The sequence below is a fragment of the Eleginops maclovinus genome, chromosome 5 (genome assembly GCF_036324505.1).
Source record: "Eleginops maclovinus isolate JMC-PN-2008 ecotype Puerto Natales chromosome 5, JC_Emac_rtc_rv5, whole genome shotgun sequence".
Classification (NCBI taxonomy): domain Eukaryota; kingdom Metazoa; phylum Chordata; class Actinopteri; order Perciformes; family Eleginopidae; genus Eleginops; species Eleginops maclovinus.
This window is the reverse complement of record NC_086353.1, coordinates 1,427,442-1,447,075: the sequence shown is the minus strand read 5'-3', so window position 1 is coordinate 1,447,075 and position 19,634 is coordinate 1,427,442. Positions and strand designations below refer to the sequence as shown.

General features: G+C 39.6%; 2 protein-coding genes across 6 annotated transcripts in view; both read left to right on the top strand.

Moving 5' to 3' along the window:
* Nucleotides 1-1,032: 1,032 nt before the first annotated feature.
* On the top strand, nucleotides 1,033-10,512 carry atpv0e2 (ATPase H+ transporting V0 subunit e2). Its single transcript, XM_063883688.1, has 4 exons — nucleotides 1,033-1,241; nucleotides 2,217-2,264; nucleotides 4,423-4,520; nucleotides 6,566-10,512. The coding sequence occupies exons 1-3, from the start codon at nucleotides 1,138-1,140 to the stop codon at nucleotides 4,514-4,516; spliced, it is 246 nt and encodes an 81-aa protein (XP_063739758.1). The 5' UTR covers nucleotides 1,033-1,137; the 3' UTR covers nucleotides 4,517-4,520; nucleotides 6,566-10,512.
* A 4,940-nt stretch (nucleotides 10,513-15,452) lies between these two features.
* Nucleotides 15,453-19,634, top strand: part of LOC134864570 (CREB3 regulatory factor-like) — a 42,297-nt gene continuing 38,115 nt past the window's right edge. For 2 of the 5 annotated variants that reach the window (XM_063883657.1, XM_063883653.1), the window contains exon 1: nucleotides 15,901-16,126. The gene's annotated coding sequence lies outside the window, so the exon portion shown is untranslated. Of the gene's footprint in view, nucleotides 15,546-15,675; nucleotides 15,820-15,900; nucleotides 16,127-16,664; nucleotides 16,888-19,634 lie in introns of those variants that run through there. The other 3 variants (XM_063883654.1, XM_063883655.1, XM_063883656.1) reach the window with 3 other exon arrangements.

Sequence of the window (19,634 nt, the reverse complement as noted above, 5' to 3'; positions counted from 1 at the left end):
CAATCTAGGAGGTCAACAGTCTCTGATGTGAGGAGCTAAGCCCTCCCATCTTTCGAAACTTGATTTAATTCTTTGTCTTTTCAAAGGATAAGAGTTGATATTGCTTCCTCATATAGACAGATAGACTATGTAAGCTAAACAACGGTACCAAACCCTTCATATCAATCCCTTAATAAAACCTTCCACCACCGCTGTACTCCTGCAGCCATGCTGAACCCACGCCGCACAAACGTGCTGAAGGCCGGTCTCCAGTAACTTTTTATGGCAAGAGACTTTGAGGAACGACACTCTGAATTGCGTGTGGCAGAGCGTCAGAATCAGAAATACTTTTTTGGGGGTTTTTTCTTTATGTGACACTAGAAGTTAACCCTTAGATGCACGAGTGGTTGGACCCTACACTGTTCCATAAGTGGGTCAAAAATGACCCACATTAGAATAATATGTGTTTTTATCACATTTTTGTGATGTTGGTGAAAAACAATCACTTGTAAAATATTTTATATTATATTTTATTAGAAAATAAAAATAGAAAGGAAAAAAAATTGGGAGACAAAAAGTGTGCATTTTTAAAAGAAGATGATTAGGGCCACATGAAGAAGGTTAGGGTTAAAAAATAGTGGGACATTTTTAAAAGTCGATCTTGAGAAAAATCCAGAAATCTGAAAAAAAAAAGTGATAATTTATTCTCGGAAATTGAAAAATTCGAGTTTGAAAAGAAAGTAGAAATGAAAAACATTGAAATGAAATTAATAGGGTTATTTAGAGAGAACTACTGTGTTTTTGGTGAAACTGATGGATTCTGCATTTAAATAGTTGTATTGTACTCTCCTTGCTATGTAAAGTCAGTATAGAGCCACATTTTTGGGATGAAGATGTAAAAAAACCACACTTGCCTGCAACCTGCTGCCACAAACATCCCTCCAATCCCCCTTACTGTAATTCAAATAGACATCCGGCTGAGCCAATCAGACTCCACCATCTCCTCGCTCCCCACCAATCAGGGAGCCCTTAGGCTTAAGTGGGCGGGAACACCACAGAAGCGATTGGCAGTGTCAGCAGCCATTGATGCGCTTTATCTCCAGGAGGACATATAGACATTAATTCTTGGTTATTTGCTGTTTTCTGCGGACAGCAACCATGGTGTCTCACTCTCTCGCGTTGCCGATGATCTGCTTCACCACGTTATGGGGGCTGGTAGGGGTCGTGGCTCCGTTTCTGGTGCCCAAAGGACCGAACCGGGGGTAGGTGGTCGAGCTGCCGTTCATTTGCTGCAATTAACGCCGTCTGATGAGCGTTTTCTTTCCTTTTATACACAGACATTTCATTTCAGATATTAGGATTTTGTATTAAGATTTAAAATCAATGTTTACTTTGCATTATGCTGCATCGCAATCTCTATAAATACACACAGTATGTGATGGAGGCCCTGCGCGTCATCCTGCATCCATCCCATCATCCTCCTCCTTCCATACACAGTAAGGTTAAAGGGTCAATTCAGGGATAAATAACATCATTCAGGTAACGTATTAAAAGAAAACTGTGTTATTATTGGGTTTAATATTGAAAAAGTCAGAACTGGGAGGCTTGGTATATGTGTAAATAACAGTGAGGCTGTTCACAGGCATGCAATCAGGCTAAGTGCTTTTTGTTCATTAATACGTCAGAAATGCTTCAACAGTACTCATGTGGCGATATTATGATATATTGGTTCATTTATTCTTCTGTAAGTGTTTTGTTTTTAAGACCCCGAGTGAACTAATATATATTTGACCAGTTTTTACCAGTATTTATAAAGATGCCCTTTGGAAATTGGAAGATGGGAAGGGGTGATATGGATTCATGCCATGGGCCTTTTCTCTTTAATTGCACTGTAATAATTCCTGTTTATATGTATGACACTAACCATTTACATGTATTCATTGCTGGCATTATCTTCATCTGTTTATTCCATTTCAGAGATTTTCCTTTTGCTATTATTTGAATTCTATAAACAGTATGTGCTCTGTTTATTACTTACAAACTTAAGGACAATAATATTTGTTTTCAAAGGTGTGTTTTAACTTTTAAAAGGCTTGAATGTTAAAGACTTTAATGAACTTCTTCATTCATATAGACCCAACAACTGTCAGCATAAGGTACCTGAAAATACCATTAACAGTGACGTGAGTGTGTGCACAGAGCTGCAGATGTGTAACCTCCCTCTGTTGTCTTTGCAGTGTGATTGTCACCAGTCTCATCCTCACTGCCGTCTGCTGTTACCTGTTGTAAGTACACACTCTTCTTCTTCTATGGTGAGAAGCGGCTTTCATGTTGCATGGGAGTCTATATTCACCGGCAGCTCTGATCACTCCTGCACAATGAAACCTTAAAGGGGCCCTTTTGTGCTTTTTGGGGGTTTCCCTTTCCTGTAGTGTGTGATATAGGTTTCTGTGTATGTAAATGATCTACAAAGGCTAAAATCCCTGTGTTCCCTCCAGAATTAATTTCTCTCCCCTCCCCTCCTGCCTGATACGCCTCCATTGGACTCCTTTGTTTACTTCCAGAACATAGTGACATCACTCTGTAACACTTGCAAAGATATTGGCCAACACTTCATCGCATTGTACATGATAGGCTAAGGGGCGGGACATCTCTAAGCGGTTGAGCTATCGCAACAGAGCCGGCCAGCTAACCAATCAGAGCAGACTGGGCTCTGGTTTCAGACAGAGGGTGAAAAGAGGAGCTGCAGCACAGGCAGTATGAGAAACATAAAGAGGTTTTTGAACATTAAAGCATGGAGACATGTCACAGTAGAGCTGCTGAATACTAATATCAACCTGTTCATTAAAACATTTCAAATTCTAGGTGTTTCCTATATGCTCTAACTTCTACGAATGGCCAGTGAGGGACTAACTGCAGTTTTGTTCCCGGCTCTTTCTAATGAAATAGCCGTCAGCGTACAGTAGTCACACTTCAGTTGATTTCTAAAAGTGTTCGCTCTTGACATTTTTGTCATTTGTCATTTTTGTGCATGTAACTATGCATGATATAAATGGGAGGTGAAGATCAATTAAAGCAGGGAATTTGACATTTAACCACTATGAAAACTGTCATGATGACCTCTGGAAATTCTCATAATGGTTTTCTTGCAAAAGAACATGTTGCTGGGAGACCCGGGTAATTAAAAGCAATCGCCTGTGATTTGCAAAGACTCTAACAGGGCATGCAAAAAAGCTTGTGTCAAGTGGATCCTACAAAGGAAATCTAATAACCTGAAAGAAGATATTCATCTCAAGGCCATCAGCCAAGAAAATTACTACCAGAAATAAAAGGACAGCAGCATTACTGCTCCTAATGAAACGACCTGCAGGGGATGTGATGGGTCTTGACAGAATACGCAAGATAAAGGTTATATTTATGGGCTATTAGGGGATAGAAATGGGCATTTTTGCTGATTTTTGTGGTGGAAAAAAACATTTCAAAACCTGGTCACACATCACTGATGTCTATTCCCAGGATATTCTGCAGTTTTACATTGAAAAGTCTAGAAAAAGGTCTACATTAATTACCTTTTTTTGCGACTATTGCCATGCAGAGGATGTGAAGAAGAAGGTGCTATAGGAGAAAGAAGTAGGAGGTGCATGCAGTATCATCCTTCTGCCACTAGAGAGCGGTGTGGTCCTTTAGCACAACAGTGGATAAACAAAAGCAGATTTCCAAACATTAAGTCAACAAGGTCTTAGGTTAAATTTGGAAATGATGCATGGATGAGTTGGGATAGTTTGATCAGAAGCAGCGTGATACAGAAGACATATTACTTACTGGAAGAGATCACTCACTCTGATAATATCCTGTTCCTTCGTCTCAAAGCTGATCTTTTTTTCAATCTGTTTTAGACTTCTGATTAGACACCTGAGATAAACGTTGTTGTTAACACAAGCTGAAGAGATTTTAACATTTTGTTCTACGACATCAAATACGTCAGTCAATATCCCACTGGTGAATTTAGAAATGGCCTTTAGCTTAGCGGTGGTGACGTGAAGTCATGTGAGCGTGCTGTAGTTCCTTTATAGCCCAACATTAGCTTTTTACTTCAAAAATAATGTGGTGTTAATGTGTGGAGATTATCCTGCTGAGCAAACATGTATAACTATCATAAACGTGTTCATGCCACCGTTCCAATGTTCTGCAATATTCCTAAATCTGATGGAAAAATCCCATTGGCTTTATGTCGAGGGAACCAGGGAGATGTTAATCAGGGTTGGCCTACATAAATACATCATCACTGCACCACTCTATCGGGGTATTGATTTAAGAGTGAAGCAGTCAGACCTGAGCTGTAAATTCAAACACAGCTAGAGCTTCCAAATGAAAAGATGAATCCTACATATGCCCGTGTTGGACTCCAGTGCGTTAATAACCTCTCTCTCTCTTTTTATTCAGCTGGTTGGTAGCCATCTTGGCTCAGGCTAATCCTCTGTTTGGCCCTCAGCTGAAGAATGAAACTATATGGTACCTGCTCTACTTCTGGGAGTAACATGGTGAGTTATTCAGCTGAATCTTCTCATCTTATGCCCCACTTTAACCAGAATAACTCAAGAAAATGTTTCTTTTTCTGAAAGTTTGTGGATCTCCCAAATATTGACAAAGCGTTTACAAAATAAGACACCACAAAAAAAGAAATGGTGCTCAATAAATGTAGGTCGAAGTGGCCGTTCTAGCCGAGCGCTTTGACAACTGTTTGTCTTTATCCAAAATAATTTAGTAAAGAAGAAATGATTAGCTGAGATGTATTTTATTTATCCCAAATTGGAAACACGAGCATGTTTACAAGCCATCGTTACGGTGGCCGACATCGTGCCGAGCTTAAAACACAACGAAAATGGGGACACTAAAAAGTGACGCACACATCTGGGACCGGAGCGCTTGTTGACGTTTGGGGACATTTGAAGATGAAATACAGTACTGTTCCTTTTTATGATGTCCCTAAAATATTGTCCTTCTTAGATATTTACTGCTCTTACTCGTTAAACTAGGCCCTCCGTAACTAGAGCTAGAAAATGTCCACTGCTGCTGAATAAAAATCAAATAAAAAACAGAAGCCAGTTCATCAATCTTACTGTGGAAAAAAAACGTTGGCTCTGAGAGGTCTCAAAATGTATGCAGGGCAACAACTAATGCACATATATTCTCGTGTAGAAAACTGAATGTAGTGTAATCAACATGAGGATTGGGATTTCAATAAACACATTAACCCACATTATGCTGCGTTCACCATACAGAATGTAGATGAACCTCTTGAATAATAGTGTGAACAATGAGTGTCCTGATGCTTCGTGCTTTTTCACTACCACCCCGTGTTTCCATAAAAAACACCCATAGCAAAAGGGAAATATCAGGAGGAGACAAAATAGTGAGAAGAAGATATTTTTTTCTTCTGGCTTCTTTTTAGCAAAGGTGTCCCTGAAGGCTGCATACTGTACTCGCCTGTTTACAATTCAGAAACCTCTCCATTCTTCTCTCCAGGTGAGGAAGAAAAATCCTGCACCAAACAGCCTACAGTAACTGAAGTCTGCTGAGAGAGAAACAAAAAAAAGAAAACACTTTTATGGTTTCTGTAAAGCATTTTTGCTCGGAGCCACTCGTGCTGTTATATCCTGCAGACCTTTAAACCACTGAACTAGTTTGGTACTTACAGTCATAGTACTGATCGTCAGTAATGCTCACATTTGAGGAAATGAAGGAAATGCTTCACCCACAAAATATTTATTAACATATCAATGACTCCCCCCGTGGCTTCTTTGAATTTTTCTTTCTCACATGCCTCCAAAAAGCATAGGAGAGACTTTCGGCTGCATTTAACAGCAGAAAAACATCTGCTTGAAACTCATGTGGAATAATCTGAGTCTCAGTCTCATCACTTCCCAAACACATGTATTTTAGTGTGAAATATATTTAGTATTTTAGCTAAAATAACACTTTTGGATTATCGGTTTTCCTGCAAAAAATTGAGACGTTTATGTAGGAGTGGTTTTTTAAAACTTTTTGGGGTTCACACTTTCCTGTAGTGTGTGTTATAGGTTTTAGTGCATATAAATGGTCTGCAAAGACAAAAAGGGTTAGGGTCACTCCACCTGAAACACTTTCATTGGACTCCTTTGTTTACTTCTGGAATAAGTGACATCACTATATAAAACCCGCTCTCCTATTGGCTAGCGCTCCAACACATTTTTAGTGATAGGCTAAGGGGCGGGAGCAGAGTAGGGCACCTTTAAACAGTAAAGTCTTTGCAAAGAGTCTTGGGTTTGGCACGTATATGTGAATGAATGAAAATTGGATTATACTGTGAGAAAGTTTGGATGGTTTTTGAAATAGTGTTCTGTTGTTATACACGGCCCCAATCCACTTCTATTCACCAAGGCTTTTTTGTATCCTCCGTTCGACGTGGAGGCATTTAAAAAATTCAAAGTTTTGTTAAAGAATTTGAGGTAAAATGCGCTGAGCAATTGACATTTCATTTTGTGGGTGCAGTATTCCTTTTAATATATTTGTTGTTGTGCTGGTTTGTTTTTTCTCTCCCCTCCAGGATCGTGTGTGAAGTGCTGCCTCTCATCATTCCTATCCTGCGGTCGGCTGGACTTCATTTCAACCTAACCATTAATGTACAGTAGCTGGAATTCAAGATTCTGAGTGTGTTAAAACACTTTTTGTTTTAAAAGGAGGAGAGTAATTCCCTTTGTGACCCCGATACGGTGCACGCAGTTTGAAGTTGTGACTTGAGGTTTTGTGAACAAATTTAAAATGAGTTTCTGTTACTGATGAGAATGACTTCCAGGGAAACAACATCCAATGGGGGTAGATATTAATCGTCCTTCTCTGAAACGTGCTATCTTTATTTTACTTTGTGTTTGTTTACATTTTTCTCGTGTTATATAACTATTATTATCTGTGATGTAATTGTGTGTGTGTGTGTGTGTGTGTGTGTGTGTGTGTGTGTGTGTGTGTGTGTGTGTGTGTGTGTGTGTGTGTGTGTGTGTGTGTGTGTGTGTGTAGAATTCATTACTGTGAGTACTTGGACCGCCACCATGAGAATCTCCCAAAAGCATCAAAGTGAAGAGCGATTCCCTCCACTTTGGAGCACTTCAGCATGAAACCCCCCCCCCAACACCGCCCTCATGCTCCACACCACGGAGGTCCCAGTTGCCATGGTGATCTCATCGCCCAATTCAGTCTCTTTTCCACTCGACCCCTTTTGATGAAATCCTGCCCATTCTCCCTCGGGCTTTTGTGCAGATGTACTGTAGGTCCGTACTGTAGGGACACGTGTTTGGGTTGGAGCTGCTGACAGATTTCTTGATAACATCCTTTAATCTTCATTCCCTCAACCTGGAAAAAATATTTCTCCAAGTATTTTTTCCTTTTATAAATCGCCTTTGACAGTTAGGGAGTGACCCCTCGCATCTTTTAAGTAACAGAGAAGTAGCTGCTTTCAAATGGGTTCATATTCAAACGGAAGAGGAACCGTTAACAAAAGAAAGTGGTTTTTAATTTCCTGAAATCTGCAACAAAAAAAACACAACAGCGGTAGACGCTTCTGATTGGCTAATGAGGGATAAAGCGGTCAAAGTATTTGGAGAAAGAAAAGTAGAGGACACCTTGCAGGGGGGAGAGAAATGGAAATGTTGGTTTCAAATCCCCAATTAGTATTCATGAGATCAAGACTAATCATTGTAATTAATGTACAGCATATGCTCGTACAGGCATTCGAGTGGGGGTGAGAGTGTGTGAGCATTTACATGAAGTCCCTGGGAGATGGCGTATTTTTGAAGGTTGACCCGGAAGTTAGCAGCGCAAGGGTTACCTCAACAAAAAGCTAATGGATCTAACAGAAAACCTATTCAAAACCTATTGACTTTGAATCAAGGGAAGTAGAAGTGGTAAAATGCTGACTCATTTCTTGGTTTTTGACTCATTCCTGCACCACTCCATGACACTGGACTCTGAAGCAAATTTGGCACAGTGGTCAAACAGTGGAATTACAACGTCCAGGGGTTTGGTAAAATGAAGCCCAAATGACTTTTTCCCATTGACTTGCATTGGGAAAGAAACCTCTGTTTATCAGCGTGCACTTTGTTTGAAAGAAGATCATATTCCCAGTGAACTACAGTGAGAAATCCTCAGGTCTTACGAGTTATAAAATGTACTAATGGACGAATCCAGGGTTGTTATGGAGCATGTGAACGGACAGATAGGGGGCTGGGTAAAAGGAAAGCGCTAGTGCATTTGCGTCAACCCCCCATATATGTGAAAAATCAAGGGAAGACGAGTCAAACTTTTGTGGATTTGTGCGCGTTGAGCAAGCTTTTGGGGAATGTTCCTACCTCCAACGCTGTAATGTTTCACACTACCAAACATCTAGAAGAGTATGCTAACCAACCACGGATACCCGATCAAACACTAGCCTTTCAGAGCGAACTTTAACAGCTGTGTTCAAGATCAGATATTCTGTCCACGTCGTGGGGGTTTTGGATGGGTTAGTGGTGGCTGTTCTCGGCTACGTTTGCTCTTGGCTTCGATAACTTAGTTCCAAAAGGTTACCACATTCCTAGTAATTGTCTTTAACAAGAGTGCTAGTAAAACACCTGCCTCCTACTGATGCTGCTTGCCAGCCACTACCACAACTACGTCTCTTCTTTCCACTCCCCATTTCTAACCCTCAGACCCTCTATCTCCCCCCCCTCCTTACAACCTTCCTTCACACCGTCCCTCCCCGTCCTTCTCTCTAAAACCACTTTGCTTCAGCCAAAAAGAATCAAAATCAATATACAGCTACTTTTTAGAAAGACCAAATTACGTTGTATCTTTTCCTCCAGCCCTCCTTGGTAGTTGTGGTGGTGGCATGCATATAAAAGCACACACACGGCTGTGTGCGGTACAGTGAGTTACACCATTAAAGCGAGGCTTTTCTTGCAGGAATGCTGCTGTTTAGTTTGCAGTCTCAAGTGAACCGGAGCTTGTAAACCAAAGCGGACTCACAAGTAGCTCAGTTGTTGGACAAAGTGTTGGTAACCTGCCAAGCTGGAGACGTTGTCGTAGAATCAACACAGACCTGACACCAGCTCCTGTTACTGCAGAGTTGGGTCCGATCCATACCAAGAAGAAAGAGCTAGATGGTAAATGGACTGCATTTATATAATGCTTTTCCAGTCCCTGCAACTCCTTAAGGCTCCTTTATATATAGAATTCAGCCATTGACACACATTCATATAGACACAGAGGCTGCTTTACAAGGGCCCATCTGCTCATGGAGACTAACATCACGCACCGATGGCCAGCAATTTTTGGTTAAGTGTCTTGCCCAAGAACACGTTGACAAACTGACTGCAGGGGTTTTGAACCACTGACATCATTCATTGGACGAACCTTCCGCCGCCTGATAGGAGCATCAGTCCAGACTGTGGTTTGGCTCACGGCTTTCAAACTGTTAACAGCCCAATAGCAGAGGTACCCACAATCCCTTGTGTTTTGGGTTTGTTTCCGCATTGCAATATGATCCACAATGTCCTGGTTTTGGATCCGCATTAGCATTGGCCATTCTTCCTGCGGCATCAGAGGGAATGACCATGAAAACATTATGATTGAAAAGGTAAATGATGGATGATCTGTACCAAACTATAATTTCATATATTAGTCCGTGCATCCGCCTAGACTGCGGTTTTGCTCTTAGTTGGCCTTTCCAACTATTAACTGCCCGCCACAATCCCTTGTGTTTTGGGTTTGTTTCTGAAGTCGGTTTGCATAACACTCCCAATCTCATAATGCAATGTTAGCTGGCAAACAAACGGAGCATATTTTTCTATAATTGTGGCTATTATTTTGACGTATATTGCAATTGTGATTTGATTTATGATGTCTTTGTTTGGATCAGCATTAGCATTAGCATTAGCTATTCTTCCATGGGTATCAGAGGGAAAAACCATTTATGAAACATTGATGGAAAAAGGTGAATGATCACGGTGTGGTAAAGAGGAACTGAACCACACAAAGATGTTATTAGGTCTGTGGAATATATGTAAGCGGGGATTCACACAATTCATTCAGATATTTTCACATATTTGTCCTTCTGATATGTGATTTTGAACGCTGCACCAGTGAATAATTCGATTTAACTTGCATTTTCATCAACTGTGCAACCCTAAAAGCCACATTCTCAGTATCCATGCTCCAACAATTGGACACACAAATGAAACTGTAGCAGTGAACCCTCCACATTTTGATAAACCCCTGCTGAGTGTGAATCGACCTGGAGCATGGTTTGAATATTCTTATGTATCTGTTCAGTACTCCCCAAAACATGGATGGAGGTGGCGATCGATTTTCTTTTGTGTGTAAGCGTTCAGAGTTGTTACGAATATCTGCTAAATAACAGATCTGGTTGTTGGAGAGATTCTATGTGACCTTGTATTTATGTGAAGTAAATGCTTCTATGTGTGTGGAATTGTATGTGAAAACACCCAATAAAAAATATGTCTCATACAAGCCTCTGTTGAAACTTACTCCTGGGTGTGTGGGTGTGAATAACACACACACAGCACACACACATATATATACAGTATTTCAATGGAAACGCCATGAGAGCAAAGCTGTTTAACTGGATTTTTTGTCTGAGCATTTCACAAATGCTGAACCTCATATGAACTGAATCCTATCTCCCAAGGACACAATAACAATACCATACTTTCATTCCAAACATTTGGTTTTCTGGAGGTTAATCATATCATTCAAACTCCTGAATGTTTTATCGGTGTAGAATAGGAAAATAAATATGATGCTTGTCGACCTTCCTGTTGAATCTGTGCTGATGTTGTTGCACAGCGTGAGAGAAGGGACGATGCTGAAGGACTTCCTGTCAGTTCGGCAGGGTTATGATGGAAATCAAGGACACACACGATTCTCACAATGACACAGGGAGGCACATCTGCATGATTCACACACACTTATTTCAATATTTGTACTCACAGTATCTAAAAGATGTGGGTATTTTGCTGGAAAAAGAACTGCAACATTCTGCAGCAAGGTCAACTAGAACATTGGTGAGAGACATTAGCCTAATTTGTGGGCACATAACCACTGAACATTTCGAGAAGGCCTTTGTGGAGGGAAGCACGCTTATATCAATAAACAATAAAAGACTGGATTTCCATTTTTAGGAAGATGGAAATGTTTCTATTTTTGAAAAACTTTGCTTCCTACTCAACGGAGTTTTGGGATATATTTTTATGAAGTGAAAAGGACATCGTTTTTTTTATGTGTTCTTTTTGTTTTTCGGCTTTATTGGTTTGCTAAATGTGGTTTTGGAGGAGGTGTTTATTATTTTTATGTTTTAGTATAAGAGAAAATTAAAGGATATTGTTTGAATATATATGTTTATTATGTATAATGTATTAAAACACATTTTTAGAAGCAACAAGGCCATCAAAACACACGTCTGCAGGACGAATACACATATATTCAGTCAGTTCAAATACTCAAATCCAGGATCATGCTATAGAAAGATAACCTTCAATTAATTCACTTTTTTTTAAAGGGAAAACTCTTAAGAGCTGGACTCCAAATACTTTTTAAGATGAGGTATATTTGCCTGTTCATAGAAAATATATTTACCCTTTTATTTTTTGGGGGAGTTTCCGTCACCTGTTTATAGAGGTTTTAGTGTATGTAAATGGTCTACAAAAGCCAAAATCCCTGAGTAATGCTGGCGTTAAATCGACCTGACTACTTTCTGTGGATTAATACGATTGCACAGTCACTTGATCCTCCTTAGCAACAGTCTGTTCTCCTTAGCAACGGTCTGTTAGCAAGAATATACAACAACTGGAATGTTCAAATTGACCAATCAGAAATGGGTATTAAACTAAGCCATGTATTTATAGTAAATCTGCAATTAGAGCTCCGTTTCACGTGTTGATAGACGTATATGTGATAAAGATGGGTACAGCCATAATTTACTGGTTTATTATTGATGCAATGTTGTCCAATTTCCAACTTGCAGAACACCAAAAACTTCTGGCGATAAAAAATGAACCAAAAAACAGCAGTTCCTTGATCCCCCTCCTGTGTCTGGCTCCAGGAATCCCAATAACCCCCCACATTAATGGCTCAACATGTTAAATGTGGACCTGCAGGCTGGATTATGATTGTGTTAGTTACATTGCTGTCATTTCATTACCACCTATAGGTAAGCATCAATCCATAGTTAACAGCTTCAGATACATGAGTGGTGGTGCAGCACTGTTTTCTCATTAGGCATGCAGATTAATGAGTAAACAGCCCATAAAATCTACATGACATTACAAAATCAGGAGCGATTTGACACTGGGGGATGGGTTTTACAACCAAAATAGATAAAGGAGAGAGGACCACACTATATTCATTATTTTTCCTGTCCGTTTATTATGATCTTTCCAAGCATTGGCCTACATTTCTGTTAGGACAGATCAACATTATTTCACAGCCTGAAGGCCTACACATATGGGCTTCAACACGCAGACAGATAAACACGCCACAGCTTATCCTCTGTAATGTTCATAAATTGGGGCTTAATGCGCCATGACAACCTACTTTCAAGATTAAGCAATCTTTCTGTAAACAGCTATATGAGCTGGCCTCAATAACAGGGGCTCTTCTATAGATGTTTATATTCATCACAAAGGAGCAGCTGCTTATGTTTAATTCTGTAAAACAGAGCATGACAGAGGCAGGATTTTTAAGGCTGATACTGACGTGGATTTGTCAGAGTAAATAACAAAACAAATATAATTAATTTTAAAAAAACACTTAAATGTAGCTTTTAAAAACCCCAAAAAGTATAAAAGGCAAATATAACAGTGAGATTATACTGAATATAAACAAGGAGTGAGACAATGCCTCATCTCAGGGGTGCTAAACTCATATGCAAATATCAAGCTCATTCATTTTGTCCATTTTATAAAAACACCTGAGATATGTGTTTCATAAAGCATCACCCTAAAGCAACTGCGAACAACATCAGCAATAAACTGAAGTTAAGACAAGGCAAATACAGCTGGAATATGTTAAGCAAAAACGTTTTAATTATCTGACAATAAATACATTTATAAATTAAGAAAGGGTGATGTGGGAAAGTCTGCATTATTAACATTAAACACATTTCAAAATAATATAAAATATATCTTTCTTTAAATATGTACTGCAACTTAAATCTTAACTCATATACTGTAAAGATATTAGCTTCCTGGATGACCTGATGCCCTTACATAGATATCAAATATATAAAAGGGTCAAATGTAATCCTGCATTTCTCATTCACACACAAACTCAGTTACCAATTTCATATTTGCACATCAAGTCTGCCAGCCGTGCAATGACGTTATAATTCATGAAGTTATAAAGTTCAGTTTCTGTTATGAACAGCTGATCATTGAACTGAAGTCAAACTACAGTTCGTTGTACTGTCGAAGAATTGTGTTTAACTTAATAAAATAAGGCTTTGTTCATCCCTTTAATCCACGAAAAAGCGAACTACAAAGCAGTGGGTTTGAACACGGTAAAGTGGGGGCTGTTAAATGAGGTTGAACCGCTTTTGAGGCCTCCCGTCGGGCTGTGCTGCTCCGTTTAATGTCGGTAAGGAGATGAAGTGTTTCCAGCGGGTCTCTGCTCTGAAGCAGCCCGGGAAACAGGCTGGGGTCAGCGGGTTCACAGCTCCGGTCCTCCCCGGTGTCCTTAAAGACGGGTCGAGTGACCCCGCCCCTGTGACGAGGCGTGACGTCATACAAATCGTGTTCGTTTTCACGGATTGAAATGTGGGTCAAACCACAAGCAGAGGAACAGCACCAAACCGGAAGTACAGTACCAGGATTTTCAAAAGAAATCAGAAACAGGTTTATAGTCAAGAAGGTTTATATGTAAAAGGAGTATAAGTGGTGCATATAGACACAGAATAAAGAGGAGGAAAGGGAAATATCTAACTTTGATACAATTATTTTAAAAACTATTATGAAAGTTAAAATAACAGAAAATGTTTACAAAAAACATACAAATCCAATAGGTACATTACGAATATGACATTTGGGGGGGTTATTTTGTATAGATTGACTGTTCTTTTAATTATGCCCTTTCATGAGTGTATATTTATTCATGTATATGTATAAATTGGGTGTATAGGAGTGTATGTATATACATATTCTATATATATTGTATATTTTAACTTTTTTTATTTATACCTCGGGACTGTGGGAAACAGTATTTCGAACTTTCTGTCTGTACACACTATGGAAAGATCGACAATAAAGGTGACTTTGACTTAACTTTGGCTTTGAAGAAATGTGCAGATAAAAGTAATATCTTTCTTGTATGTGTTGTGTGCATGTTAGAAAATTAATTTGAAATATAAACACCCCACAACATGCCATTTAGTATCCCTATTTGCACCACCAGTATATGTTTGCATGCATATTTTCACTGTTATTGAAACGTATTGTCTTTTCTGGTGCTGTTAGAAATGTAATATTCATAAATTAGCCTGTTGATGTTATCCCTTAAACTGTCTCTGCCTGTGGAGTAAACAAGCTTGATTGTCCTTAAAAGTATAAACCATAACGTTTTAGGACCCAGGTGGGGTTGTCAGCAACCAGCCGCCACATTCTGCCCACAGGGTCCATATTTACACTCTGACCCGTTGCGGCTATAAACGCCTGAATTTCCCCACGGGGATAAATATAGTTCCATCTTATCTTATCTTATATGATAATTAGAGAGTTGTTTAACCATATCTTTTATGGTCTACATTTTATGATTTATTGAGTCAGGGTAGGTCGTTTTGGCTTTATGGTTTGATAAGCTTTCTGGTCACAGTAGTTTACAGAAATTAAACTCAAATAAAATGACTTTCATCTCAACCTTACAATTGCAATACCCATACTTATTTTTAAACTTAAAAGCCATTAGGTATTGATGTATAAACATAAAAAGTTCAAGTAAAAAGTATGAAATAATGTAAAAGTGAATAAATATATTTATATAAACATAAGAAGGTAATGTAAGAATGTGCAATAAGAAGATAAAACAAAGTTGAATAACATATAAATTATATATTTTAATTAAATTGAAGTAATAATGTGCAATAAGAAGATAAAACCAAAAAAGAATACCGATATTTGTATTGATTTAAGAAGTTAAAGTAAAACACACAAAAAAGGATCAAATAAAATACAAAAAAATAGTTTGATCTTATTTAAAATAGAATAAATACATATTGTTATTCAAACACATGTTAAATAACAATTGTCCAATAAAAGATCAAATAAAACTGAATAAAATGTTTGTATAAACTAGTGTTTAATAACGAAATTGCACGGTATTCCTCTATTCGACCTTTATTTTGAAATCCCACAACCGGAAGTCTTTCACCCTTCTCTCTCGGGATTGACAGTTCGTCTACGGGATTATTCGTGAACTCAAGTGCCCCCAAATCCACCGACGAGAGTTGAAACTGTTTTTACAGCTGACACACTTCCCCTTTCGATAAGGTCAGTCACTTACAACTCCTTTCTGTACATTTACCCACCTCTGAACCCTCACACACGCTGCTAAAAAGTGCGCAAACAACAATAACAACTCCACTGCTGTTCACCACCACCATAACAACAACAAAGAGCACGCAAAGGCTGTGCAACTCACCCTCCACCTCTCTCAGAATACATGTGGAGAGAGAGTGTGTTTTTGGATGTCAAACAGACATAAAACTTTTATTATAAAGGGAATTAGATCCACGAGTGCTTTTATTCTCCCATCTCCAAAACGGTAGGCCAATGGTCGGGAGGCAGGGAGGGGGGGGGGTGGTGGTGGAGCATGCAAAGGGGGAGGGGGGGTGTTGTACAGTCCTACAACCATCTTTTCTGTCCCGTTTATCCGCCATATAGCAGCCAGCGACTCCCGTGGACTAACTTCCTGCATGTGGCTGTCGCTACACCGGGGATCCTGAGACTGTCCAATGCGCGCCTGTCCGTGGATGGTGCGTAATAATCATCTGGAGAGGCCGAGGCCGACATTTTACCCCGGTCCGGAGGAGCCTTAACTCCGAAGGGGACATCCGAGGACACGCTATAAGGTAAATCTCCCTGCCTTCGCTTTCTGCGTATCATACACGCGTGAAATGCGCATTTCCACCAAGTTTAACGAGTTATTGACACATGTTCAGCACAGAGAGGAAGGAAATGTGCTTTTAATGGTGTTCTGTGATAAAAATGGCTACTTTCACTTGGATTCACACACTGTAGCATGCATGGCACACTTGATTTTGGAGTATTTTTATAGGATTGTTTCGAAAACATTGTCACAGAAAGCACAACATATGTGACAAAGACAAGCTAAATGTTAAAATTGTACATTATTACGATATATGTATACTTATAATACATTTGGACTTCATTCCCACATTTCTTACGCAGTTAAAATAGCTCAAAGTGTGTTGTTTTCACGCAACTACATTACATTAAATGGTATTCCCCCACATTTTAAAGCGGTAACAACTTGCCCTGGCCTGCAACGTTACCCCCACCGAGCGGCAGCAGCACCTGCAGGTGGACAAACAGCAGTCAAACTTGTTGTGTGATTTAATTCTCACTTCAACTTTAATATTTAAACAAAGTCCGAGTCTTTGTGTGTGTGTGGCTAGAAAACTGACTTTTAACACCTGCAGGTGGCTGTTAGAGCCGACCCACATGCTCAGAAATCGGCCGTATTAACAATTAATATTGGACATCCGGTGGCACTGCCAGCTGCGCCCCATTTTTATTGTTGTCTTGCGCTGAGAGGATCCCTGTTGTCTCTGCTGGAGACTCCGCGACGCGTCGTGGCTGCTTTTTTTGGGTAGGGATTTATATTTGATCTGTATTTAAAACATGCATGAATTGTGGTTGTTGCTGTGTGGGGAAGAAAGCTGGATGTGGAAGCGCGGCTCCTCTCGCCGTGCCATGCGGGACACATGCACTGCTGACTGCCACCATGGCACCTTCTCTCTCCGGCTCTCTGTGCTGCTGTTGCTGTATCCAGCTGTGCGGACTCACAACACCGTTTAACCCCCGTCAGATGCGCCGATCGGGGGGGGATAGACAGTGGTGTTTTAGTCCGGGGGACGCGCACCGGATGGCAGCGAGTCGAGGATAGGGGGCTGCAGACGGGGCCACTTTGGCTTCGTTTTACGGGAAAAGGAGCTCCAAGGACACGGGGAGGAGAGACAGGGGGCGCATCCAGGTCGTTTGGGGTTATTTTTCTCTTTTGCTGTGATTTGCAATGCAGGAGAAGGGGAGATTTCATAAGCGTCACGGGGAGAGCTTTGGCAGATTTGGGGATTTTTAATTTGACAAATTGGCCTCCCAGACAGACCGATAGCCACACCGTCTCAACCCCCCTTTGCTCCCCCGTCTACCCTTCGCTGTTTTCGGGCACACTCTCCGCCATCACAGCCTCTCTTTGGTTCTTCTTGATTTACTTTTTTTCAAAACCTCGCTCTCGTCTCTCCGTGCGTAACCTGCATCCATCCGTTACCGTGCTGTCCTCTGTCACACTGGAGGGCTTTTTTTTTTTAAAGAGGCCTCCAGCTGTTAAAGGTTCATTGTCTGGTCACACTGCTCAGTCAGCCTGACCTGCTTCCTCTCCCAGACGTGTTAGCCACATGTTTGGATGAGGGATTTTGCGTAATCTATAAAAACCTTTTCTAATGAACATTACTATCAGGAAATGCCATGTGTGATAAATACATTCCTTAAAGTAGTGAAAGGTTATAAAAACTAGAATCAAAATCTGACTTTCTCATACCTTTTTTATACAGGGTACAAAATACAATAATAGATTTATATTAATTTATTTATTTTACCAGAAAACAAATTCATATAACCCTGTAATATTAGAATTTATATTGGAGCTGAAACGATGAGTTGATTAATCAATCAGTTGATTGTCAGGAAATACATCTGCAAATGTTTTGGATTGATTAGTTGTTTTAATTATTTTTTTTAACAGTTTTTATTGGTATTCAATAGCATTGCATTACTACCACTCCTTCCCACCCAGTCCCGCCCACCCCCCCATCCCCTTAATTCCAGATCTTCACAAGGATGATTGTTCATTGAGGTTTTTGTCCAACCAACGATATATGAAAGAAAAATGCCAGTACATACACTACAATGCACACGGTTTTTGGTCCTGCTGCCACAGACTATTGCTGTAGTCATGCTGGTTTAGGGGGGTCTGTAAGCTATCGTAATAATTTAGGAAGGGGGTCCGAATCTTTGTAAACTTCTGCACAGAGCCTTTTAAAGTGTACCAGATTTTCTCAAGTTTAAGGAAGTGCATAGTGTCTCTTATCCATCTAATGAAATTGGGAGGTGCTTGCTCCTTCCAGGAAAGAAGAATTAGGCGTCTGGCAATCAAGGAGGTAAATGCTATGACCGTCTGAGTTTCAAGGTAACCGGTTGTTTTGATTATTTAAAAAAGAAAACAACTTTAAAAAATCCTGTTTTAAACTTCAAATGTTCTCATGTTATTTAGTAAATGGAATAAACTGTATATTGGTATTTTAGACTATTGGTTGGACAAAACAAGCAATTAAGAGAAAGGAATTGGCCACTTTTTTAAGATACTTTATAAAACTAAACATCTATTGATTGAAGATGTTTTGGTAGGGTTTACTGCTATAATGTGCTTTCCTTTTAATACCTTGCTCTAACAAGTTGCTGCAAGGACATGTATTACACTTATACACTTTATTATTTTGTGTGTTCATAATAGTTGCTCAAGTGCTTTATTGATAAAGGGTCAGATGTAAGTGTATGGATACACAATGGGATTCTCCATAATGACTGAGACATGAAATATAAATATTGATATCATGTTGAAAGACTCGTAATGAAATCTAGAATAACCCTGCTTTCGGTTTCTAAAACTGAAGTTTCAGACCACATCCTTCACCAAACATACACTGAACCAAGTAGAAGGAGAATTTGACCGAGAGCCTTATCAATATTTTTAGTTTCTTATACATGCCATGATGAATACCAGATTTTCACTTCATGGCTGCGCAGTTAATCAACACTTCATCTAAATTGCAATATGGACTGGTGCAGAAATCAATTTGCAGTAAGCGTCATATTTTAAATATGTAAAATCAACTAATTAATCAAATACTATTCTGCAGACTTAATAAGAAACAGTGTTTGGTTCTGATGCTCCAAAGAAATCACAGTTTTTATATATATATATAATAATATCGTACTGCAAAAATACTTCAAAATAATTAAATAATTGAGCCTTTTTTTCCAAATCATGCAGCCATACGCTACACTATCATCTTATCCCCCCAAAAATGAACAATTCTGTCACAATCTTCCTTGGAAACGACCGAAATCACTGTTAGGATCAGAAGATATTTGCATGTAGATCTATAAAAGGTAAAGTAGCTTGCACTAACAAGCTGTGTGTGTGTGTGTGTGTGTGTGTGTGTGTGTGTGTGTGTGTGTGTGTGTGTGTGTGTGTGTGTGTGTGTGTGTGTGTGTGTGTGTGTGTGTGTGTGTGTGTGTGTGTGTGTGTGTGTGTGTGTGTGTGTGTGTGTGTGTGTG

Coding starts and splice junctions, on each gene's coding strand:
- atpv0e2 (XM_063883688.1), top strand. CDS start 1,138: ATGGTGTCTCACTCTCTCGCGTTGCCGATGATCTGCTTCACCACGTTA. Junction 1,242..2,216: donor CCCAAAGGACCGAACCGGGG/GTAGGTGGTCGA, acceptor TTGTCTTTGCAG/TGTGATTGTCACCAGTCTCA. Junction 2,265..4,422: donor GCCGTCTGCTGTTACCTGTT/GTAAGTACACAC, acceptor CTTTTTATTCAG/CTGGTTGGTAGCCATCTTGG.